Below are 25,145 nucleotides of genomic sequence, written 5' to 3'. Positions count from 1 at the left end.
GGTTAAACAGGTTGGCTCACGGATTCACTTAATTAAAAAAAATACAATTTTTTTATTTTTTTAGTCAAAATAAAATTATAATTATAATTAAAATCTAAATAAACTTTAATACAATCAAAATACAAACCAAAATAAAAAAGATACAAATTATTTATGTGTTGGCTAAAAAAAACTTAACATGATCCAAATGTAAAGCTCAACTTAATAAAAAAAATACTTGTGTGACCCTTTTATTTGCGTATTAAAATTTGTAAAAAAATTTCAACTCAAACTCGTGATGAGCTGGATTGGCTCGCGGGTTCCAATCTACTTTGACAGCTCTATCACGACGCATATGGGCCGGAAATTGATGGCCTGAGTCCAAAGATAGTGCATTTAAGCCGAGTCTTAGTTTTTACTTCCTGCACTCCTACAGTTTCTTCATGCACCTCTAAATTTTCAAAATGGTTGGCTGACTTCAATTCTATGTTTAGAAAATTTTATGAAATAAGTTTTTCGGAAATTTTAAAATGAGATTTCCTGTCACGACGATGAAAGATGGTTTAATATTTTTCTCTTACTGTGGGAGTACAATTAGTAATTGTTGGGGGTGGCTTAAGCAATAACCAAGCCGAATCCTTTAACACCTTGAATTGAAGGAGTATAGGAGGAGAATAGAGTGGAACTGCATGATTTATTTACAATAGTATCTCCACTAAAGAAAACCACAACCACAACCTCAAACTCCTACTCACACTATATACCGTTCCCTGCTTTGTGTTGTGTCAGTTAAGGGAAAATGGGTACTTCAGGGATTATCTTCTTGACCACACATTTGTGCTCACCTTCCAATTCTATTTCCTTCCTTAGCCCATGTCCATGGCCACTTCTCCCTCACCTTCGGACTTCGTCACGTGCTCTTCCTCTTACCCGAATTCGCTCCTCAGTTTCATCTTCTACTACTACTACCACTACTTCAGAGCTTACCCCAGGTGAAGGAATTATGAGTTTTCAACTTCTTATAATGTGTCCACGTACTAATACATCAAAACCCACCAAACAGAATGGCGGGTCTTTGCCAAGTTTTATACTTGCTAATGTATAACGGGTTCAGTTCAGTTTTGCCTCTTTTTGTGAAATTGGGTGTTTCTCACATTTCTATTATATGATAGGACGCGGTTAGGAAGAGGAAGAGGGGCGTTCGCTTAGTTATTCTCTCTGTATTTCTACAAGTTGGATTTGCTTTGCCTATAACTCAATGGCTCATGCCATCTTGAGAATCTTAGCAGTGTGAGGCATAAGAGGGTGAAGGAGAGGCACGGGGAACTATTACGAGGGGAATGTGCAGAATGATTATGTTATTAGTTTGTAGTCTTACCACCCAAATGTTAGAATATTTAACTAACTTTATGTTCATTAAGAAAGTAAGTTAATGACATTTAATCTATTAATTATTTAAAAAAATAAACCTTTCTTCTAAATTATCCTTCCTTGGAACTTGGTATCAAGAGTAAAAAAAATTCTAGATGTAACTTTCAATAACTCTCTTGGATATCAAGTGTGTGGCTAAAATATCCCCAGAAAGCTTTCTAGACATTTACTCCAACTTGATTAGAGTTGATTTTCTGCTGCCTTCGTGCAGATAAACTTCCGACAATTGATTCTTCTGTAACTGGTGGTGCATATGATTTCGAAAAAGCAACAACATCACTAACGAATGAGTTAATCTCTTCACCAAAGAAAGTGATTCTTTTAAGGCACGGTCTTAGCACTTGGAATGCAGAAAGTAGGATTCAGGTTCGCATTCTACTTTTAATTCATTTGCTTTTGAGGTTTGGGGGAATGGTGGGCTTGGTTTGTAAATGCATGGGTGATTATTCTCTCTTTTATGTTCTCATTCTGAAATGCCTTGTTGGTCATTAAACTGGTGCTGAGAGCTCCTTGTTTCATAGGACTGAAGTTTTTGTTTGTTGTTTAGATGTTTGCATTCAACATCATTTATTGCATCTGCTATCCACTGTCATTAAATTGATTATATGTGCTCAGGGAAGCTCAGATTTGTCTGTATTAACTGAAGTTGGAAAAGAGCAAGCAGAAAGGTGCAAGAAAGCCTTGGAAAATATATACTTTGACCAGTGTTTTGCAAGTCCAATCTCTCGTGCCAAGGTTGGCGCCAGTAAAATTTTAATGTTGCTGGCTAATACCGCTCATCATTTTATTAAAATGGTTTGGGTTGTTTGATGTAGCAAACTGCTGAAATTGTATGGCGAGGCAGGGAAAAGCCATTGGTTTATCTTGATTCTCTCCGAGAGATACCTCTATATCACCTTGAAGGCATGACAAATGGTGAGACTGCCTCGGCTCAACTTGAAAATTCTAATAAAGTATCTTTTAATATTTTGTGGATCTAATATATATTATAGGGACATGGATTTGGCATGTCTAAAGCAATGAGAAAGTAAAAATATTGGTATATCTATCCTTGATCTAAATTGAAGTCCTACATAAACTTAAGCCACTTTAAATCAAAAGTGGATGCACCTTTACTATTCATTTTACACATTTCAATTTAAAGGAGTAAAATCTATATTTCACATTGCATTTCTCATATCAACGTTGACTGTTTAGAACTTGAGATGCTTCAGTTGATCACTATAATTATTATTTGCTGTTAATTTTTGTTTCTTTCTATAGGAAAAATAACTTTGCACTTGTCAAAGTTAATGCTACCGAGTTTTGAAATTGTTTTTATTTTACATCATGTTTCTATTTGTATCTTTCCCACCATTCTTTATAATTAAACTAAATCAGTATGTTCCTCATTTGGAGGCAGTGGATGCTAAGCGAATATATCCCAAAGAGTATACAATTTGGAGAGAAGATCCAGCCAATTTCGTCATGAATGGTAGATATCCTGCACGAGATCTCTGGATAACTGCGAGAGATTGTTGGAAGGAAATGTTGTTGTCGCCTGTAAGATTTCTTTGCAGCTGATACATAGTTTGGCTAGTAATGATTTGGAAGTGAAGTACAATATTTATCTTATTCCTCAGGGTGAAAGTTTTCTGGTTGTGACTCACAAATCTATATTGAGGGCATTAATCTGCACTGCTTTAGGCCTTACCCCAGAGAGGTAATGTTGGCTAAGCAATTAAATATTTAAACTGATTTTGGACCCATTTAGTAAAAAATGTACTTTGATTCTAATTTAGTTCCATTAACATGCATTGTTACTAGTTATTAACCAATAAAAAAAAATCTTCAGTATGACTTTTACATAACTATTATAAAAGTCAACAAACTTACTATACATAACAATGGTCAGTGATTTGATGGCAATATAAAAATCTATTCACTGTCAATACTGTGTTGACATTAATTCTCAGCCATGTATAGCTTGCTTGATATGTCAAGTGTTGATTATGAAATATAAAAAAGTACTCATGATTTTGATTTTACCGGCTATTCTTCTAGTTAAGCTTTCTGTTTTGATGACTTTCGTTAGGCTTGATGAGTTCATTGGTAATTTTATTATGGTATTGCTGTTGGCCACAATATACATAGAACTCATATTTTCATTCACACACTCTAATCATCATCCTCCAAAAGAGGACCTGTGCAAAATGCAGTTTATCAGTAAACATTGTCAAACATTGTGCTTCATCTGTTAACTGTGACACATACATCAGGTTGCATTTGAACTTTGGCACACATAAGACATTTTGAGGTTCAAACCCTTCATCAAGTTGTATTATACATTCTTTTTTTGCAAACACTATTTTTCCACCGGGGCAATACCAGTCTTGTATAACTTTCTTTTCAGACAAGTTTTCCAATCTCCCTGTCATATACATTCCATCAACCACAAGCTTTCTTACCAGTCATTTTATTAGTCTTGCTTTCGTCGTGTGATTTTACCATGGTCATCAACGTTTGTCATTGCTCCATGCTCTATCCTGGTGTCTCATGTGTCCCTTCTTTCATGCTGGGGTATTGCAGTTTCCTTCAAAAACTTGAGTCACATTAAGGTGTGCTACTCTTTATTTACATTTTGTCCAGGTGTTCTTGTCTTGGTTCATTGCTTCCTGCTTTAGTTCACGGGCATGACTGTTGGTGTTTGATAAAACACAACTGAGAGAAAGTTAGAAAAGAAATACTTTATTGAAAGTATGAGAATGAGAGTTTTTTGCATCTTTACAAAAGAGAGGTATTGAAATTTAGAAATATTCAACCCATAAAAAAAGGAAAACAGAAGCAACATAAAACAGAAAATCATAAATGTAATAGGCGATAAAAGATATTAACCATACCTTAGAAAATATTAACATTGCTCATAATGTTCAGGTTTCGTTCAATTGATATCAACAATGGCGGATTATGTGTCTTCAACTTCAATGTCAGAGGAGAAGCAATGCTTAAGGGTTTAAATATGACAGCTCACATGTACAGTGATCATGTCTATCCTGGTTAGTTCAACCTACATGCGAAAACAACACTTGCCATTTTTATCGGTAACTGGAATGTACCATGGAACAACAACAGTGAAGATCTGATGTGGAATTTTTAGTTTTAATTATCTGAAATTCCGAATCTTTGGCAAGTGGGTGGATCCAACCAGAAAGCAGGTTGATTTTATAGTAGGGGGTTTGAATTTTCACACAGCCCTCTCTCCCTTTGATATATAGACATATAGGAATGGAACTTGAAGTATAATTTGAGAAAACTAATTACGCGATTTCCAACCTTCGTTGTATGTATGGAGTCTATTCAATCTCCTCATTTTTCAATAAATATTATCTGATGTCACGATGTGCAAATCTAGGGAACTCATCATTTTTTACGAGGAGTACTGTTTAATGCTCTATAATATATTTTGCATGAAGATTTATGTTTTGGGTTGTATAAAGATATCTTGTATGGGGATCAAAATGAATGTTGAACTGCAAGCAATGTTTGTGTTGCAGTAGGGTTAATAATGAAGATTTATTGATGGGGGTGATATTTGCAATGATTGAATTTCTGCAATTGATTTGAAGCTATTTTTTTATAACATCTGGTGGCAGAATAAGAATAAACATGGGTGGTGATGTTAATTAATTTTGGCGTGCGGATAAGGTAAAATGAGCAGATACAGCCGTTTTAGTTTTAGATTGAATTAATGTGTATGTGGGGGACTACATACATCATATGGTTGCGTACGCAGCTGTAATGTTTGTTATTCAATCAAACGGTATTCAATGTGTGCAACTTTAAATTGGAGCATGTGGGCCAACTCAAGATAACGTTTCTTAGTATCTTATTTGCATTATGCGCATTACCAGAATGAGACAAGAGCAACTTTGGCCCTAGGAATGGAACACCATCATTGTTTGGTTTTTATGCCCTAATCGTAAGAGCTTGGATTTATTCTATAAGAGTAAATATAGTAACAAGTTTAGTAACTTCTAAGATAGTTGCTAATTTTATAATTGGTGATTGCATATTTTTTTTAAAGTCTTATTAATAGTGTGTGATATGGCATGCTAAGATTTTTCAAATTCAGACTCAGATACTTATAAGGGAGATGTACATAATTTAACTTGTTTGCCTTATGATTAGATTAAGTGAGATGTGGTAGGTCCTGAGTTACAGAAAAAGAAGAAAACTTAATAAGAATGAAAACAAGATTCTTAATTAGAAAATGGCAAATGTTATTCTATTGCTTTTGAGTCTGATTAAGACCTAAGTTGTAATAAATGATTGACATAAAGGAAATGAAAGAAAGTGGGAATAGCATAAGGGACACAACACAATCCATTTGAGCTAAAAGCAGTCCACGTGCTGCACGTGCCAGTGTGCAGAACACAAATAGTAATACATTCTTAGCCAGCATCTCAATAAAAAAAGTTGCAAGCAGAGATTCTCAGAGCCGTGTCGTTTTACTAGAATCCAGATAAATTCAAAATCCACGTGGGACACATCACAGCCGTCGTCTTTTCATCATCACAAAAAGGGACCCGAACGCAGTGTGGGACCCACCAGACCCAGGCGCGTCGTTTCATGGTAATTAACTGCATATTATAGTATGCATAACATTAGTACTGTGGGTCAGACATTTGAATCCACCGCTAAAAGCACTATCATTGGGGCGTGCGCCACACGCGGCTCCAAATCGCGTAGAGCCAAAAAGAGAAACAGTGAGATTAAAAGTTTCAGTTCTTTCTCGTCTTCGTTTGCATCCCCTCCACGCTCCAACTCCTCGGAGTGTACTCAAACTGAAACCGAACCTAGTTGTTTACATAGCAAAACCCAACGAGAAATTGAAGAGCAAATGGATGTCAAAGCAATAAAACGCGATTACCTCAAGAAACTGAATGGCTCTGAAAACGGTTTAGTAAGTGACTAACCGTTTAATCTCAACTCCGTCGTTTTCATTTCCGCTTCTGTCACCATGAGTTTAAGACAGCGTCCGGTCGCTGGGCGCGGCGGCACTAGTAACCTTCCGCCGTTAAACTCTGTCTACAACATTATTCCCGTACACGACCTCTGGAACGACCACCCATCGCTCCGATATCCAGAGGTACGCGCGGCGGCGGCGGCACTACGCGCCGTCGGAGACCTCCCGAAGCATCAATTCATGCGGTGGGAGCCGGAGATGGACCTTCTGGACTGGCTCCGGTTGCTGTTCGGGTTCCAAATAGACAACGCTCGAAACCAGAGGGAGCACCTGGTTCTCCACCTCGCGAACTCGCAGATGCGCCTCGAGCCGCCGCCAGCGATCGCCGACGCGCTCGACGCCGGCGTGCTGCGGCGCTTTCGGCGGAAGCTGCTACACAACTACTCCGCGTGGTGCTCGTTCCTCGGACTGAAGTCAAACGTGCTGCTCTCGCGCCGTCGCGACCCGACCGATCTCCGCCGCGAGTTGGTGTACGTTGCGCTGTACCTTCTGGTCTGGGGAGAGGCCGGTAACCTTCGTTTCACTCCCGAGTGCATATGTTATATTTACCATTTCATGGCGAAGGAAGTTAATCATGTTATCGATGAACACATTGATCCTGATACTGGTCGTCCTTTTATGCCTACGGTTTCTGGTGAATTAGGGTTCTTGAAGTCTGTAATTATGCCAATTTATAATACTATTAAGGTTGAGGTTGATAGTAGCAGAAATGGAAAGGCTCCGCACTCTGCATGGAGAAATTATGATGACATCAATGAGTATTTTTGGAGTAGGAGGTGTTTGAAGAGGCTGGGGTGGCCTTTGAATTTTGAGAGTAATTTCTTCGGGACTACTCCGAAGGAGAAGCGAGTAGGCAAGACTGGTTTTGTGGAGCAGAGGTCGTTTTGGAATGTTTACAAGAGTTTTGATAGGCTTTGGGTGATGCTGATTTTGTTCTTTCAGGCAGCGGTTATTGTCTCTTGGGAGGGTACCACTTATCCGTGGCAGGCCTTGGAGAGAAGGGATGTGCAGGTGAAGATGTTGACTGTGTTTATCACTTGGAGTGCTCTGAGGTTACTTCAATCTGTGCTTGATGCCGGGACACAGTATAGCTTGGTTACTAGAGAGACCACTTGGCTTGGAGTGAGGATGGCGCTGAAGAGCATGGTTGCCATAACGTGGACTGTTTTGTTTTCGGTGTTTTATGGAATGATTTGGATCGAGAAGGGTTCGAGTTCAATCTGGTCTGATGCAGCCAATCAGAGGATTATTACATTTCTTAAAGTTGTCCTTTTCTTTCTTATTCCCGAGTTGTTGGCATTGGTGCTGTTCGTGGTACCATGGTTGCGGAACGCCATTGAGGAATCAGACTGGAGTATAGTATATTTGTTGACGTGGTGGTTTCATTCTCGGATTTTCGTGGGCCGGGGTGTGAGACAATCACTTGTAGATAATGTTAAGTATACTGTATTCTGGGTGGCAGTATTAGCTTCGAAGTTTTCATTCAGTTATTTTGTTCAGATCAAGCCTCTAGTTGCTCCAACAAAGGCTCTTTTGAATCTTAGGAACATTCCTTATAAATGGCATGAGTTTTTCAACAACACCAACAGGGTAGCAGTTGTCTTCCTATGGTTGCCAGTTGTGCTCGTATACTTCATGGATTTGCAAATATGGTATTCGATTTTCTCTGCCTTTTATGGTGCAATAATTGGTCTGTTCTCGCATTTGGGTGAAATTCGGAATATAACACAACTCAGACTTAGATTTCAGTTCTTTGCCAGTGCTATGCAATTCAATCTGATGCCAGAGGAGAAACTGCTAACTCCACAAGCTACACTGTTAAAAAAGCTTTATGAAGCCATCCATAGGTTGAAACTGCGGTACGGACTTGGTCAGCCCTTCAAAAAGATTGAATCAAGCCAAGTGGATGCTACCAGATTTGCCTTAATATGGAATGAGATTATGATAACTTTTAGGGAGGAAGATATCATCAGCTATCGAGAACTTGAGCTCTTGAAACTGCCGCCAAATTGCTGGAATATTAGAGTTATTCGATGGCCATGTTCCCTTCTTTGCAATGAGCTACTGCTTGCTGTCAGTCAAGCTAAAGAGCTAGAAAATGAATCTGATTCTTCTCTTTGGTTGAAAATATGCAAGAATGAGTATCGTAGGTGTGCGGTTATTGAAGCTTATGACAGCATTAAATATTTGTTCCCCATGGTTCTTAAAGCTAAAAAAGAAGAGTATTACATTGTGACTAATATATTCAGGGTCATAGACCACTACATTCAGATGGGGAAATTAACAGAATCATTCAAGATGTCTCGGCTACCTCAGATTCATGCTAAGGTGAGTGAATTTGTTCACCTTTTGATACAACCAGATAGAGACATGAATAAGGCTGTAAATATATTGCAAGCTTTGTATGAATTATTTGTTCGAGAATTCCCAAAGGCAAAGCTACGTCAGGATGGTTTGGCACGACAAAGTTCAACAACTAATGAAGGATTGCTCTTTGAGAATGCTATAACTTTTCCTGATGCTGGAGATGCAGTCTTTTCTGAGCAGCTCAGACGATTGGATACAATTCTTACTTCTAGAGACTCTATGCACAATGTCCCATTGAATATTGAGGCAAGACGACGAATTGCCTTCTTTACCAATTCTTTGTTCATGAACATGCCCCGTGCTCCGCTGGTTGAGAAAATGATGGCTTTCAGTGTTTTGACCCCATATTATGATGAGGAAGTTTTGTATAGCAAAGAGTCTCTCCGAAAGGAGAATGAGGATGGTATTACTACCTTATTTTATCTGCAAAAGATTTATGAAGATGAATGGAAAAATTTTATGGAAAGGATGCAAAGAGAAGGGTTGAAAGATGAGGATGATATCTGGACTACAGAAAAGGCCAGGGATCTCCGCCTTTGGGTATCTCATAGAGGTCAAACTTTGTCTCGCACAGTTAGAGGAATGATGTATTATTATCGGGCCCTGAAGATGCTGGCGTTCCTTGACTCCGCCTCTGAAATGGACGTGAGACATGAATCAGAACATACTGTTTCACATAGTTCAACAAACCAAAACAACAGCTTAAATGGCCTATCCGCAAATGGGCCTTCATCTTTACGGACAAATCTCAGGCCAGCAGATAGCAGTGTGTCCACGTTATTCAAGGGACATGAATATGGGAGTGCACTGATGAAATTCTCGTATGTGGTGGCATGCCAAATGTATGGGCACCACAAGGCAGACAAGAATCCCCGTGCTGATGAAATATTGTATTTGATGCAAAATAATGAGGCCCTTAGAGTGGCTTATGTTGATGAGGTTTCTTTAGGGAGGGAGGGAACTGAATATTACTCTGTTCTTGTGAAGTATGATCAGCAGTTGCAGAGGGAGGTTGAGATTTACCGGATCCGGTTGCCCGGTCCTTTAAAACTTGGAGAAGGGAAACCAGAAAATCAGAATCATGCCATAATCTTTACACGGGGTGATGCAGTTCAGACCATTGATATGAATCAAGACAATTATTTTGAGGAAGCTCTCAAAATGCGGAATCTGCTAGAGGAGTTCAATACGAACTATGGTGTTAGCAAACCAACCATTTTAGGGGTCCGAGAAAATGTCTTCACAGGATCAGTTTCGTCGCTTGCATGGTTCATGTCAGCTCAAGAGACAAGCTTTGTGACACTAGGTCAGCGTGTTCTGGCAAACCCTTTGAAAGTACGAATGCACTATGGCCATCCAGATGTGTTTGACAGATTCTGGTTCTTGGGTCGTGGTGGAGTTAGCAAGGCCTCCAGAGTGATCAATATCAGTGAAGATATTTTTGCTGGTTTCAATTGTACCCTGCGAGGTGGCAATGTTACACACCACGAATATATACAGGTAGGCAAAGGAAGAGATGTTGGTTTGAATCAAATATCCATGTTTGAGGCTAAGATTTCTAGTGGCAACGGTGAGCAGGTTCTGAGCCGAGATGTGTACCGTCTAGGCCATAGATTAGACTTCTTTCGCATGCTTTCAGTGTTCTACACGACCATTGGATTTTATTTTAACTCAATGGTTATTGTACTGATGGTTTATGCCTTCCTCTGGGGCCGCCTTTATATGGCTCTCAGTGGAATTGAGGGTGCGGCCTCGGATAATGCAACAAACAATGAAGCCCTTGGTGCAGTTCTAAATCAACAGTTTGCAATCCAGGTTGGTATTTTCACTGCACTCCCAATGATCGTTGAAAACTCTCTGGAGCACGGTTTCCTTTCAGCTCTTTGGGACTACTTGACGATGCAATTGCAGCTTGCATCACTATTTTACACATTCTCTTTGGGAACTCGCACACATTTCTTTGGTCGGACTATACTTCATGGTGGCGCTAAGTACCGAGCCACTGGTCGTGGTTTTGTTGTGGCACACAAGAGTTTTGCTGAGAACTATAGACTATATGCTCGAAGCCATTTTGTGAAGGGTATTGAACTTGGGGTTATTTTAATTGTGTATGCTGCTCATAGTCCCTTGGCTAAGGATACTTTTGTGTACATAGCTATGACAATCTCATGCTGGTTTCTTGTCCTTTCATGGATAATGTCTCCTTTTGTCTTTAACCCCTCTGGATTTGATTGGTTGAAGACTGTATACGACTTTGAAGATTTTATGAATTGGATATGGTATCCAGGTGGGCCCTTCAAAAAGGCAGAATATAGCTGGGAAACGTGGTGGTACGAGGAGCAAGATCATTTAAAAACAACCGGTATATGGGGAAAGCTGTTAGAAATCATTTTAGACCTTCGATTCTTCTTCTTTCAGTATGGCATTGTTTATCAGCTAGGTATTGCAGGTGGAAATACTAGTATAGCTGTTTACTTGTTGTCTTGGATAGTCATGGTTGTGATTGTTGCCATTTATATTACCATAGCATATGCCAGGGATAAATATGCTACAAAGGAGCACATATATTACCGATCAGTTCAGCTTCTTGTGATCCTAGTCACAGTTCTTGTAGTTTTCCTCCTACTGGAATTCGCTCATTTAAAATTTGTTGATCTCCTATCAAGCTTGTTAGCATTCGTTCCAACAGGATGGGGAATGATTTTAATAGCCCAGGTGCTTAGGCCATTTCTACAGACAACCAAAGTGTGGGAGACTGTTGTTTCTTTGGCTCGTCTATATGATTTGTTGTTTGGCATAATTGTTATGGCTCCAATGGCTATATTCTCATGGTTACCTGGATTCCAATCAATGCAAACTAGAATTCTCTTTAATGAAGCTTTCAGCAGAGGTCTCCAGATATCTCGAATAGTTAGTGGCAAGAAGTCTGTTTAAGGTGGTGATTGGAGGTAACTTTTACATCATGTTCTTTTTCTTTATAATATTTTAGTCCGTACTGAATATGAAGAAACCAGGGTGTTTGTAGTTGCTGTGTAATTAGTAACACTGAAGCTGAATTTTACCCAGTAAACTACAATTTACTCTGGTGTATGTATAGAGAGATTGGGAAATTGATGCTTGAAACAGTTTGCTATTGAGTTAACCCATGCATTCCACGCATGTGCAGGTTGACCTAAAATAAAAGGGCTACTATGCCGAGTTGCTGAGATGTGTTTCTGTATATTCCCAGGTGGTAGTATCAACATTGATAGTGAACCCGTATAACTTACCATTATCTAACACAAGATTGAGGACCAACCACTAATGGCAAGTCAAAGCTCGTTGTATGCAGTGGCAAATGGATGCCTACAGATAATGTCGTGTATGTACACATAAAAAACAGAACACTTGTTTCTTGACTCAATTACAATACAATTTTAAAGCTGCATCCATGTAACTCTTTAAATATTTGATGAGTCACGTTTTTATTGTTTTAACAAGGTCAATATTGTATCGAGTGTGTCAAAAGTTGTTCATTTTGGGTCATCCAAGTTCTCTCTTTGCTAATTACTATAAAGTGTTTTTTTTCTTTTGCATGCCGCAAATATTTGTGAAAGTTAGACAAAATATGCACATGCCTTTCACATTACCTAAAGACACGTATACAGATTAATGTTAATCTTAATTATTTTAGTTGGATATATCAGTATCACTATCTTTTACCATAGTCTTAATACTCATATTTATGCTTCATAGAATTCTTTTTAATTCTTTCTAATTCAAATTGGTGTTTTTATTTTCAGGTATTGTTATGTGAAAACGTAAAAGTAGGTTTAGTTTTCTTTCGGTGACACTCCATGACACAATCTATTAAGGAAGGGGTCGGATTGTTGCCTTGTAATTTTGCTGCAACACAGGTTGAGTCTCTGTAGTTTAATATTAGAGGATTATCAGATGTTATGCCTGTCTATCGTTTGCTGTACATCCTGTTCATATGTAGTGCAACCTACTCTAACAGAACATGACATTGCCACTGAATCAACCATATTTAAGACTTAACATTGTCAGTTATCTAGCACTGTTCTGATTTTAAATTTAAATTTTACAATTAGACCATATAAATGGGAAATAACCTAAGAGAGACTCTTAAGTGGAAAACTTATTACACTTTTTCTTCAATTACTTCTGGCGATCGGGCAGATTTTCCCTTTAAGAAAAAAAACTACTTACTTTGACAGAGTTCATTCCATGTCGCATATTATAGTTCGTAATTACCAATAGATTAGAAAAGGAAAATCATTTCTAAAGAACTTAATTTAGATATATTAATAGTTTAAGTTTGAATGGTGTTATTTACTTATAAACTGTCCTGAATATGATTGTTTAATTTTATAATAACTAGCGGATAATCATAAGTGCATTTATATTTTTATTACCTTAAAAAATATATAATTTTATTACTTTTATGAATAACTAATTGAATAATAGAAAAATAGTACAATTATATATATATATATATATATATATATATATATATATATATATATATATTATATAAATAGTACTAAAAGAATTATGCAGTGGTATTTAGTTAATTTAAAATAAGGAGAAATTACTTAATTATTTATTTGATCATATAATTAAGTAAATTATTTTTTGTTCATCAAAATGTAAAATTGTCTAACTGAGAGATGATATTAAAGAATGTTACTTGTATTTTATATATATATATATATATATATATATATATATATATATATATAATGGTATACATTATTTTTAAAATTATGTTAGAGGAAAATTTTCTATTGATTGATTTTTTTTATAGAGTATGAAAATTATATTCTTTTTCAAAACTACTGTTCCCGAGAAATTCATCAATTTTTCTTGTTATTTTCGACCAGATTTACGTAAATTTATTCTCTCGACTTTTTTTTTTCTGTATAAATCTGCCACTCTTAGAAAATACTTTTTCAGGATGAAGAGTCTGGAAATTTTGTAGACCAATTTCTCAATAAACGAAGGCTGAAGATATAGTTATAACCAAATAATAATATACCTGAAGGATGATTTAGCTTGGTAGATTTAATTTGTAGAATAAAGAGCAGCTATAGTTAATGACTAAAAAATTAAAAAAGATTTTTAGCATTAATTCAAATTAACTAAAGTAAAATATAACTTAGTGAAAAATAACACCGGCTATGCAGGAATTTGTCTTGTCTAGTCATAAAATGTGATGTTTGGAGGAAAAAACCTCGGCCAAAACTTATGTACTTTAAGCAAAATGATAACAAGTCCTCAGCTGTTCAACATGTGTTTGTGTCTCAACAAAAGTTCCCAAAGAAAACAAAAAGATGATATATATATATATATATATCAGCTATGAAAGGAGGTTCAGACGGTTTCTTGATATCAGCAAAATCCTCCTTTACTGCTAGATCCTGAAGTGTATACATTCTATTGCAAGTTATGCATTCCAAAACTAAATAAAAAATCATTTTACAAAACGCAACCAATGAGGCCTTCATAAATCCTCATTGCCAATAACAGGTACTTTCTCATAGGCAGAACTTTCTCTGAACCTCTTTGGAAGAATGCACCGACTGCCAAATTTCTGCTGGAAGTATACAAGAAGAGCAAATAAAATAGCACCACTAGGGATTATAATGTCCCAGGCTGTGGAATAAAAATCCATTCTATGGTTTGCATATATGTATGACAAATCAAGGTACCATGCAGAAATGTGAGCTCTAAAAAGATCATATACATGGGGCAGTGTACGAACAATTGTTGTCCCAACGTAAAAGGAAGAGGCCAGAGCTTTCTCTTCTGAGTTAAAAATTATGTTAAACAGAATCTGTGGGAGCAGAAAAACATCAAGGAGCAGACCAGTGTAAGATTTGAAGGCTTCCCAGAGGGAAGGAGGTCGGTATACGAACCCACGAGGAAGCTTAAACTTGTGCCGAGAAAGCCGAAATGGTTTAAATTTTTTCTGGTAAGAAGTCTTCCATATGTGCACCGACCAAGCAGTCAATCCACCACCAATGTACAACGGTAGAATCATATAAAGGACCATTTTATCAGAACCCCATAGACCTCGATGGCTTCCCTCACCCTGTCTTGAGGACCAGGTCAATTGTATGAGGCGCAACTCTAGAAGAAAGGCTACCATTGTCACTATCCTCACAAATACCTCATTCACTTCAAGCCAGCCTCCAGTCCCCAGAAAAGTATTCTGCACGCTACGTTTCCCCGTCAATAAAGCTTCAAAATTCAATATCAGGGGAATCAGGTGACCTAGAGTAATAACAGCAAGCATCACAACAGAAATGTAAGGAAGCACATCTGGGTGTTTTTTCACGTGGAGGAGTTGCAATCCTACACAAACACAAGCAAGTGTGTCCGATATCAACACCATAATTAACTCAAAATCCATTCTCCAAATGGAAGCATCTGCTTGGGTTGTGTAAATGAAATACGAAGATAACTGAAGGGGATCAAAATAATAAGGCTCTGACTTTTGTCGTGTGCTTTCTATAGTTCCTTTGAGAGCTTCACCTCCTTTTGAGTTCAAAGGAGGAAACTGAACATTAACCATGATTTCACAGTCCAGAGACTCATTCTTTATCAGTACTTTTTCCGTTGATCTCAAACGCCTACATCCTATCATACAAAGAACTCCAGTATTCTTATTGTAAATCCCTTCAGCACCAATTTTGACTTCGGTTGACAAGACACCTCCACCAAACTTGAAATCAGGAGGGGGTTTAAAACTCATCGTATAGCTGATATTCAACAAATTATTGTAATTTTCTGATTGAACTCCATGTGCTTTTGAATTTTCAGCTGTCAACACAATTGGAGCCCCATACGACTGTCCATTATAAATTTGATCATTTACAGATAGTGGTGATGTGTAACCATGAGCCACTTGCCCTTTGCTGTTCGTCAGTAACATGCTAAATGCCATATCAGATGAATATCCACTCGGATATGTATTTCCCTTCCCTCCAGCATTCATCATCTGCACACAAGATTTTCTCACCTTCTCAGTTTCAGTATACTTGTATTGGAAACCATGGAGGTTTTTTGATACCCTCGATGAACCCTGAAATCCAACTTTATTGAAGTAGCCAGGTTCATCAACCGCTTTGTCACTCCAAATTTGCCCCAAAACTGTACTTCTGTTCCTCAAAGATAAAATTGCAGGAAACCTTAAAGTGAGCCTAATGTTGCAATCTCCAACATAAGGACTAAGCCAAGATTCTGTGAAGTTCAAGATCCGGCAAGCAACCGCACATAGCTGATTCTCCTTCTCATCCCACTTCCCCTCAGAAACCAAAGTGGTATTCGGATGAAACGGAAATATAGCATCCCGGTAGCCGGAATCAGAAAACCCCAACAGCATCTGAACCTTCTCCCTCTCCGCACAAAGAGTGCCGTGAAAAAACATATAACCAGGCAGCTCTTCACCATCACCACTGACAGGATTGCAAGTAACATTACTACATTGACTCCCATATTCCAATTCAAACCTATTCGTGTGTCCAAGAAAAGCAGTGCAAGCACCCCGGTTTAGGTTTCTAAGGGACAAACCCTCCCTATCTGATCCACCTCCACCTCCACAAACTTTCTCTCTTTCATTCCCAGCCACTGTAAACTTGAATTTCGAACTCTGAGACAAAGCCAATATCGAAATAGGCTCAAAGTACTGCGAACTATTCTTGTCATCAAAACTTTCTAGTGTTCCACGAATCAAACAATTCAAAAGGCTCAAATCTCTAGGGTAACGTAGCTTAAGAACAACATTAGCATTCCGCAGGTTAGCATGAGATCCTGTTCCGAACATACAAAGGTTACCGGAAAATTGAGACCAAAATCCACTCAGGGAAACGCGCATCCAATGCGTCACTTTCCCGGACGAAAAAACTCGCCGGAGCATCCTTCCCGACGCCGGCGTCGCTCCTCTACGCTGCTGGAGAAGCATTTGCCCGTGCAATTCGAAAACGCCGTCGCTCCCGCTTCGGCGAACGGAGCTCACGCGGAACGACGCGTGCATCGAAGCGGTGGATCGGTTAAAGATACGATCGCCGCCGGAGAAATATCCGGATTGGAACCGGAGATCGTCGGCAACGCCGGGGACGCTTCCGGCGTCCGAATGCACCGCCGGTTCAGGGACAAGGTGGCTGCAGAGACGGCTGTAGGTGGACTTGAATGCTAAATCTGAAGGATTAATAGAAACAGAGGAATAGAAAAGGCCGAAGAAAAGAAAGAAGATGAAGAGAGGATTGAGTGATACAGTTTCCATTTCTGAATCTGCGTCACATTTGGATGGAGAATTCGAATTCTAGGGTTTTAGAAATTCAAATTGGGATTTACGTGTAAAGAAAGAATCTGAATTGGATGAGTAGAAGGAACGGAGCACTTCAGAACGAGGACATACATGATTACCACGTTCCTGTTTTTCACGTCTGTTAGCCTTTTTTGTACGTAACTATTTTTTTTTCTTCAACAAAAATAATCTCTTGTTCATAGTATACACTCTTTCTATGTAAGAGAATATACTTAGGAAAAGTTTCCGTGTGAATTGCACGGGTTCAAATTTAGACTTAATTATCTATTTACTACTACTATTTATTTATTCATTCTATTTTCTAAAAAACCGACTAATTATCGAAACTTTTTAAAAATGTAATAACATGCTAAAGTTAACGTGATTCTATAAATTGTCTACAAATTATAATTATAATATGCCGAAGTTAAAACTATGAATACTTATTTGCCAACCCTTTTAGATTTAAATGATCACATCCTCTAAACCGTGGTTTTAAAACTGAGCCATTGTAGGTTAACATTTCATATACCATACGCAACATCCAATTGAGGTGATGTATATTGCATTGCTATTGACTTCCTAGTCATCATCGTGTCAGTCTAAACAAAGTATTCATTGTAAATTTGAAAGAAACATTTTCAACCCTCTGAAAGCCACACAAACTAATTTAGTAAAGTGATCAATGATACCTTCACCAAACTCCATATTCTCCAAAATACGTTAGAAATCATTATCAAATGGACCAAAGGGCACATCAAGAAAATTACTCCAATCACAGAAGTTCTTATTTCACAGTTTCACATCATCGTACCCCACAGGGTATTTATTATCAATACATCTTCACACTTGTTTTATTTTGGGAAGGGGCTGGTTTACAAGAGGATATTGCTGTTTTTACCAAGCATACATTTTATATTATACAGATAAGTGAAAACAATTTAATATCACACATAAGATTTAGATGATATCTTTGACACAAGGTAGAGCAGTTACTTTTGCATCTCAACGAACTGGCTGCAATCAATTCCCTTGTCAGAAAATGCCTCCACAAGCTTGGGGAAAAGCTTAGCAAGCATGATCTTAAATCCAGTAGAAGTTCCCTTTTGGTTTTCATTCTCAGTATTTCCACCACCAAAAGCACATCCAATAGGAGCTCCTTCAAGATATGCCTTACAAGCCAGAAGTATATGTTTGGAACGTTGTCTAAAGTGCTCCTCCACCAAAGCCTCAAAATGCTGCACCAAGAGTCGTTTTTAGTTAGTCAATGTTCCATCTACATAGCTATATATTCTAAAGATTCAGATGCCACCATTTTCTTAACAGCTATATCATCCAACCATAACTCTGAGACTATGTTAAAAAGTGAACTTTAAATCTAACTCATTTTTACAAAACCGGCTTGTAAATGAGGTTTGCACCAATCTATATGTTAGAAACTCACTTTATTTCTAGTCGATGTGAAATTTCTAACAGTATTGGTGATAACTAAGTCCAGTCTAATAAATCAGAGAGAAACCAAAGTAGAGAAGCAGTCATGTTACCTTGGGAGGCTTTCTTAATAGATACAAAATGGATTTGCAGGTGACAAGGAAAGCATTCTCATTGTAACTAACTGAGTTTCTCTCCCCTTCAGCTCTACCAATTTGTTCATCATATCCAGCCTCATTGAAATAAGGCTTCTCATTAAGGACAAGGGCCTGCAGGGAAAGAAGGACTTGAAGAATTGTTGAAGTTCCAGGGTTCCAAACTTCGGCAGCTGTACCGGTCCACGTATTTAGGAGACTCAAACAGACTTTACCCGATTCATACAAATTAGGATTCAATCGTAGTCCACCAGAAATGTAATGCACCATCTGCATGGGATTGCACAAGTCATAAATATGAAGCTTTCTCTGTAAGAATGTAAATGCTATGTTGAAGCACACCAAAACTACATTCAAAAAGCTTACCGGGGGTTGGCTGGGAAACTGTGAAGGGAAATGTATATCAAAGAAAAACAATCCATCATGATAAGGTGTCCCAGACACACCCACAATGGCTGCTCGCATGAGATCCATTCTTTCTTCAAAGACACGGACATAAATAGTTTCTGTTTGTGCAAATAAAGATTGTAAGTGAATTCTGCAGAAGGGTGTCATGAAAATTAACAGTTATAAGGATTTCTTGTCAAGTAAATACTAGTCATTTTCGGATTCCAGCTTATGAAAAATGGAATTCTTACAACTTTTTGTTCATCTATATAGCAACCACCAATTTAATTCCCATTTTAAAGAATATACTCAATCTAAAGGTACTGGTCTTCCTAAAACTTTGGTGTTTTTCTTCCACATCAAAATAAAAGCACTATCAATCCCAGTCCAAATATAATTTTCTAGCCTGAGTTTAACCATTAGATAACAGTGTATGCTGCAAAGCATACAGAATAATATGGCTCAAAATAAATAAGATGAAGTGTGCACCAGGGAGACTTTTTTCCAGGATGCTCCATTCTTGTTGTACCTTCTTCACCCAATCCTTTTTTACCTAACAAAGGACAAACATAGGAAAATAAATTAGCCCCAATCCTTTCAATGCAAGTAGAATTTACCGTTAGTACGATGTGTCAATTTCTAACCTGAGATAACGAAAACCCTTTCCCCTCATCAAAAAAGTGGTGGTCTGAGCAATTATCAATTACATCAAACTGCTTCAACTGATCTGAACTTTCGTTGTCTAAAGAAACTGGAAATTGTTTCCTCTCATGAATCCCAACAACTTCATCAGAAGAAGACTGCAGCTTCCTCGCCAAATATGATTCAGTGTCAGGGTCACAAGTGTCTAAATCTTTTTTATCAAGACAGATAGATTCATTTCCCTCTTCAAACCTAGGGATTGGGGAGAATTTTCCAGAAAGTGATGCCACAGAAAGTGTTTTGAGTATGCTGGCCTTAATGCTGGAGAAAAGTTCAAAGGCAGCTTGAGGAAGGGATGAGGAACTGCTCTCTCCTGGATGCTTTTCACAATTGTCTCTATCGCCATTACAATCTAACAAGGTCTGTCATCAAAATGATATTCAGCTGATGACTAGAACTATATTGTCATTCAAAAATGCAGTTTTATGATGACAATAATAGATCCATAATTTTGAACAGTTTAAAAGTTCTATTCTATTTTCTCTTGCTACTAGCTACCTGACTTTTCACTACAATTTCCAAGATGAGACCTTTGTATTTCAACGTCCCAAGAAATAATTCTCATAATAAATATTAGATTCCTATACGAATATACACATTGGAAACATGTGGATGTACATAAATACAAGACATACATAGAATTTATTGCCCTCACCTTTCCCTTCTGGTCTGATTGAAGACTTCTATGATCAATCATCTCTTGGGAGAACGGCTCAACATTTGCTTCATAAGGAACAGGGGTTGCAGTTGAACCTTCGTGCTTATCAATTCGGAAAATTTCATAAGGTGCAACCTGTTGGGGCACAAATAAGTTTGTCATAACTTCCTTTAGATGAAGGTAACCAAGTAGCGTATAATTACAACAGAAAGTAGGATAATCAACTATCTACTATTTAGTTCAAGTTTAGTGGTCATAACTAACAGCTATTTACCAATTATCTCTACATTAAGATTTTGACAGAAAGGAAATAATTTCCTATTGTATCCCACAAAGGGTCATTCTCTATCAACCTTAACTACCCAAAACAAAACTGCTGCCACAAACAAACCCTGTTTTCAGCTAAGAAAGATTTTATCCCCAAGCATTTACATGTAGAAGCATGATTGGGGGAGAGGACAGTATCATTAAACAGTTTATATAGATAATGCAGATAAGGGAAAAGTTGACCTCAAGAGTTTTACATTTCCATGCATACTCATTATCATCGTTAACTACAATATATTGAATACAAGAAGAATTATGTCACACCTTTGTTGTTAAACCAGTAGCCCATTTGACCTCCACATCACCATCTATGAAACCAGTAACATTGCCAATGCAGGAGAGGTAACTGCTATCTACAGATTCATTCTGATAACTGATTTGGTCCCGGTTTATCAGAGGAGCCTCTACAATTACATCAGTCGCCGAGTTCACATTATTTTTGTCAGCTTGGTCACCAAGCTGTTTTTGAGCCACCTTGAACACAATATCGCCAAAACAACAAGAATAATCTGGATGCTCGAGTAGTTCGTAGGCACTCACAGTTTCCATCATTGCATCTCCAGTGAAATTATCAGTCCCGGATGTGGGAGAAGTTCTCCATTGAACCATTACAGTATGCTCTTTTGCATCCATGGAAAGAACAACACCCCATCTTTGATTGCTAGGTTTGAGAGGATCATCAGAAGCACCTTTTTCCAGCACAAACTGCTGGGGCCAAAATTCATGACTGTTTATGACATTCGCTGGGATTAAGTTAAGCGGATCCAATCCCAAAGTATGTTCACCATTTTGCCAAATAACATCAACTTCTGTCTTTATCTTCTCAATTATAAATAATTCCCCAATGTTACTCGTCTTACATCCTCTATCCTTACTATGCTCGTTTTGAGGATCACATGGAGATGCATCTTGAATCATCTGTTCCTTCTGGTCCACATGTGGAAGCATGCACCAATCACCAAGTTGCCAGTTTGTGTGTGAAAAACAGGACAACAAGGTCATGTTTTTTGAATCTTGCCAGCATAGAGGAACATTTACATTCAAATTGGAACCGAAGAGAACAGAGGCAAGCCAATTAACGTACACCAAACCTGCTTCCACAGCACAAACAGTTCCTTCACCATGATTGCCTTTCCAGGTGCCACATAGCCATCTAGCTGGTTTAGAAGCTGTGGAGGTCTTAACCTTTACTCTCAGCCCTGGATAGTACGGATACTGTGAATCTTCAAGAAGATTATGAGTCAGTGGTAAAATCTGATCTTTTTCCAAGGTAATGACCTCACATTTAGTTCCATTGTCAAACAATATAGTCACTCTGTCTACTACCCTTTGAACCTGACCAATCCATGGCCCCTTAATTACATAATCACCTTCTGAAATGGAGCGAATCTTCATAAGTTTCTTGGAGTTCACATTTTTCAATTTCTTTCCTTGAACACTTTCCAAGTCCACTGACATATCAACACTTGTGACCCTCCCCATCTGTCCGGATGGGTCTGAGGAGGCACAGACCACATCCCCATGGACAAATGTTCTCTCAAATGAGAGAAAGTCATCAATCTTTCCGATGCTTTCCTCTAAACTCGATAATATGCTCCGGGCTTGTCCACCATATTGAAAATCAGTATCCTCTTGATCCTCACTGCTGCTGCTGCTGTCACTGGAAGTTTCCCACTCCAAATCAGTAACGTGAGCATCCATCAACTAGATGCCTGTCATTGTGTGTGCATGGTAACATCAATAACATAATTGCAGAAAAATAACTTCAAAGCACAACAGAGAAATAATTGTTGGTCAATCGACCAGAACCTATGAAGGAACATTTACAATAAATAAGGAGCTAAGAGGGTCCTTACCTTCTCAAACAAACAGAAACATTGAAATCCAGGGGCTATTGTGATCCACGACAGATTTGTCAATACTGACTTCGAAGGATAATTGTGTACAATGCAAAATGTGTGTGATTGATACTGATGTTTGTCACAGATAGTAAGCCAGTTTCTTTAAAATGTTTTCTTCACCACTGAAACCGGAAAGTTGATGGCAAAGGAGATTTGCCTGATATGATAACAGGAGTCGATCAAAAACTCCAAAATGCCAATGGAGATTTACCTGATAGTTAGGGTAACAAGAGTCTATCCAAGACTCTAAAATGCCAAAGGAGATTTGCCCAGTTGAACTGCAATTTCCACAGAAAGAACTTTCGAAAAGGCTTTTCAAAACTAGTATCAAGAAACAACCGCTATCAGATCTTTCTTTGTGATTGTATGGATGAAAAATCAAGGTAGTAGGAGGATGCTTACCAAGATATTTAAAAGATGTCAAAGTAGATTTTCCCTGGTGAAAGTGAGGAGTTCCTAGTGAAAAATAAGTTTACTGCCAGGAATCCAACCAAAGGAAATTAAGTAACTTGCCAAAGGAGAGTTGCCCAATATATTTGAGTCTTCAAACATAAATAAATTCCAGATTATTAATAAATTGGCCTCGTCAAGTTTGGAACTTGGAAGCTATACTGCCAAAGGAGATTTGCCCAAACAGTGAAGCTAAAAACAACGGGTCTGGTCTAACAAGGATGCTTTTCCAAAGAAGAATCAATCAATACATGTTTATTTTGTTGCATCACCACATACTTTCTGCTACTTGATTACCACAAGGTGATGCTATCAGATGACTCGTCCGAAAGAACAACATCGGATTTGAAAGACACTAGACATTGCCAGATAATTTATTTCAAACCTGCACAAGTAGACTAATGAGTACTTTCTCCAATCACTTTCAATATAAAAAGAGAATGGAAAAAACTATATAATAAGATGACAACATTTTGAATTAAATCATGCTAATTCACGAGGCAAGAAAAAAATGTGAGATTTACATTAAATTAATGAACTGCTTTTGAAGAATCAATATCCTTAACTGCGTCTGAAAGAAGTGAAATCTAAAGGGATCGTTGTGTTTTGACTAAATAAGACTATAAGTTATTACAAAAAATGATGACTGATAATTTTCTGAAGATTGGTTCACAGACATAAGGTGCGTGCAAGTCAGTTTTTCTGCGTAAGCACCAGCATCAAACATAAAAGTCAAATGTAAGGTGACTATCACACGCAAGCAAAGAAATGAAAAATTGACAAATAAAGGGTATGTTCATCAAAACAATTGATATTTTTTGGAGAACAGATAAAGCACAACTTTATTGCTTCTATTAATTGGAAAAACGATACAAAACATCACTTCAAAATATGAAAGGATTCACTAACTTAATCATGTTACATGAAAAACAGCAATACGAATCCAACACGATCAGAAACCGAAGTTCAAGCATTAGAATGAGTTTAGAAATTGACAGAGAAACACCTGATCTATTAACCCCAATAAATAAGTAATCCAACCCAAGCGTAATAAGAGAAAAAACGGTGAGTTTGAAGATGCAAGGAGCAGTACCATACCATTTGCACTACACAGAAAGGTTGAACCCATATTATGAGATATCACACATAGAGAAGATCCAAGACCAATAAACACCATGCCTCTAAACTCCAAAATGAAGAAACAGAATCGTGAACATAGCAAGCTGAAAAGGGTCACTCCCAAATCTTGGTTTGAGTTTGAAAAGGTGGGTGATGTTCAGATAGGCCTTGTTCCTCGGCCAGTCCCTCCATCATCCACTCCACCACCAAGTTTTGGAACCATTTTTCAGGGACACATGCACATGCTTTTTCTCTTGGGAAATGCTTTGGTTCCAGAGGATGTGGGAACTAGTTTAGATTTGGGTGGTACTTGATGCCTTTTTTCTTTTAACCAATAGCAGTGCTTATCATTTAACCGAACCATGGCAAAATAATACACCAGAACAAACAGTGTCAGACATAGATACTGTTATCGTACAAAATAAGCTACATTTTGCCATGTTTTACTGGAATAATTAAATAAAAACCTTTCCATAATAAAATATTAACATTTTGATAACTAAATATACTCAATTGAACGTAAATTAACACAATAATCTTTCTAAAAAGTCTATATTCGACTGAATGGAGTTAATATTAAATTGTGAAATGTAAATAAAAATATTTTCTTAATATTAAATTACGTTAAAGGGTATAATCTGACATTTTAATTAAAGCATATTTCATTTCGACAGAGAGGTACCAAAACCTTTCCCAGTTTAGCAAAAGGACTCCGTTATTGGGAAAAAAGACGAAAAGGGACAGAAGGAACAAAAGGGAAGGGACTACCGTAACCATGGTTGCTTTGCTTTCTAGGAAAAAAGAATACTTGTAATGACATATTTGCCCTCCAATTAACTCAATGTAGAAAATATAATTATATAGATCAAGCACTGTAAAATATTGGTTTGTATTACTAACTGTTAGAAGAAAATTAAAATCT

General features: G+C 37.7%; 4 protein-coding genes, 1 long non-coding RNA gene and 1 other non-coding gene across 8 annotated transcripts; 3 read left to right on the top strand and 3 right to left on the bottom strand.

Moving 5' to 3' along the window:
- Nucleotides 1-697: 697 nt before the first annotated feature.
- LOC114187431 (putative 2-carboxy-D-arabinitol-1-phosphatase) lies at nucleotides 698-4,846 on the top strand. Its single transcript, XM_028075691.2, has 7 exons — nucleotides 698-971; nucleotides 1,622-1,776; nucleotides 2,026-2,145; nucleotides 2,226-2,325; nucleotides 2,813-2,952; nucleotides 3,033-3,112; nucleotides 4,324-4,846. The coding sequence occupies exons 1-7, from the start codon at nucleotides 779-781 to the stop codon at nucleotides 4,448-4,450; spliced, it is 915 nt and encodes a 304-aa protein (XP_027931492.2). The 5' UTR covers nucleotides 698-778; the 3' UTR covers nucleotides 4,451-4,846.
- Nucleotides 3,517-4,408, bottom strand: LOC146885932 (uncharacterized). Its single transcript, XR_014995593.1, has 2 exons — nucleotides 4,290-4,408; nucleotides 3,517-4,110 (listed from the first exon to the last, which is right to left on the bottom strand). It is a non-coding gene; the product is annotated as an uncharacterized LOC146885932 (long non-coding RNA).
- Nucleotides 4,847-6,218: 1,372 nt separating the features above from the next.
- Nucleotides 6,219-12,828, top strand: LOC114188199 (callose synthase 11-like). 2 transcript variants are annotated; one of them, XR_003605386.2, is made up of 3 exons: nucleotides 6,219-11,730; nucleotides 11,949-12,143; nucleotides 12,565-12,828. XR_003605386.2 is itself a non-coding variant. In XM_028076758.2 (2 exons), exon 1 carries the CDS (start codon nucleotides 6,410-6,412, stop codon nucleotides 11,714-11,716), a length of 5,307 nt encoding a protein of 1,768 aa, XP_027932559.2. In that variant the 5' UTR covers nucleotides 6,219-6,409; the 3' UTR covers nucleotides 11,717-11,730; nucleotides 11,949-12,218. The 2 variants fall into 2 exon arrangements, 1 of the variants encoding a protein (XP_027932559.2); XM_028076758.2 differs by lacking the exon at nucleotides 12,565-12,828 and having other exon boundaries at nucleotides 11,949-12,218.
- Nucleotides 9,354-9,432, top strand: LOC114189318 (small nucleolar RNA J33). The gene has a single exon (XR_003605622.2). It is a non-coding gene; the product is annotated as a small nucleolar RNA J33 (small nucleolar RNA).
- Nucleotides 12,829-14,046: 1,218 nt separating the features above from the next.
- Nucleotides 14,047-17,276, bottom strand: LOC114188619 (DUF2921 family protein, putative (DUF2921)). The gene has a single exon (XM_028077188.2). The coding sequence runs from the start codon at nucleotides 17,067-17,069 to the stop codon at nucleotides 14,286-14,288; it is 2,784 nt and encodes a 927-aa protein (XP_027932989.2). The 5' UTR covers nucleotides 17,070-17,276; the 3' UTR covers nucleotides 14,047-14,285.
- Nucleotides 17,277-17,859: 583 nt separating this feature from the next.
- On the bottom strand, nucleotides 17,860-24,560 carry LOC114187912 (putative ubiquitin-conjugating enzyme E2 24). Of its 2 annotated transcripts, XM_085674443.1 has the most exons (11): nucleotides 24,203-24,560; nucleotides 23,057-23,489; nucleotides 22,866-22,975; nucleotides 22,610-22,723; nucleotides 21,018-22,465; nucleotides 20,424-20,561; nucleotides 19,711-20,130; nucleotides 19,556-19,619; nucleotides 19,046-19,185; nucleotides 18,638-18,949; nucleotides 17,860-18,331 (listed from the first exon to the last, which is right to left on the bottom strand). In XM_085674443.1, exons 5-11 carry the CDS (start codon nucleotides 22,452-22,454, stop codon nucleotides 18,086-18,088), a joined length of 2,757 nt encoding a protein of 918 aa, XP_085530569.1. In that variant the 5' UTR covers nucleotides 22,455-22,465; nucleotides 22,610-22,723; nucleotides 22,866-22,975; nucleotides 23,057-23,489; nucleotides 24,203-24,560; the 3' UTR covers nucleotides 17,860-18,085. The 2 variants fall into 2 exon arrangements, with proteins under 2 accessions (XP_085530569.1, XP_027932122.2); XM_028076321.2 differs by having other exon boundaries at nucleotides 22,610-22,932.
- Nucleotides 24,561-25,145: the final 585 nt, after the last annotated feature.

The sequence above is a fragment of the Vigna unguiculata genome, chromosome 6 (assembly GCF_037176805.1).
Source record: "Vigna unguiculata cultivar grain cowpea cultivar isolate G323 ecotype 2 chromosome 6, ASM3717680v1, whole genome shotgun sequence".
NCBI classification, from domain to species: Eukaryota; Viridiplantae; Streptophyta; class Magnoliopsida; order Fabales; family Fabaceae; genus Vigna; species Vigna unguiculata.
This window is presented reverse-complemented; position numbering and strand designations above follow the sequence as displayed.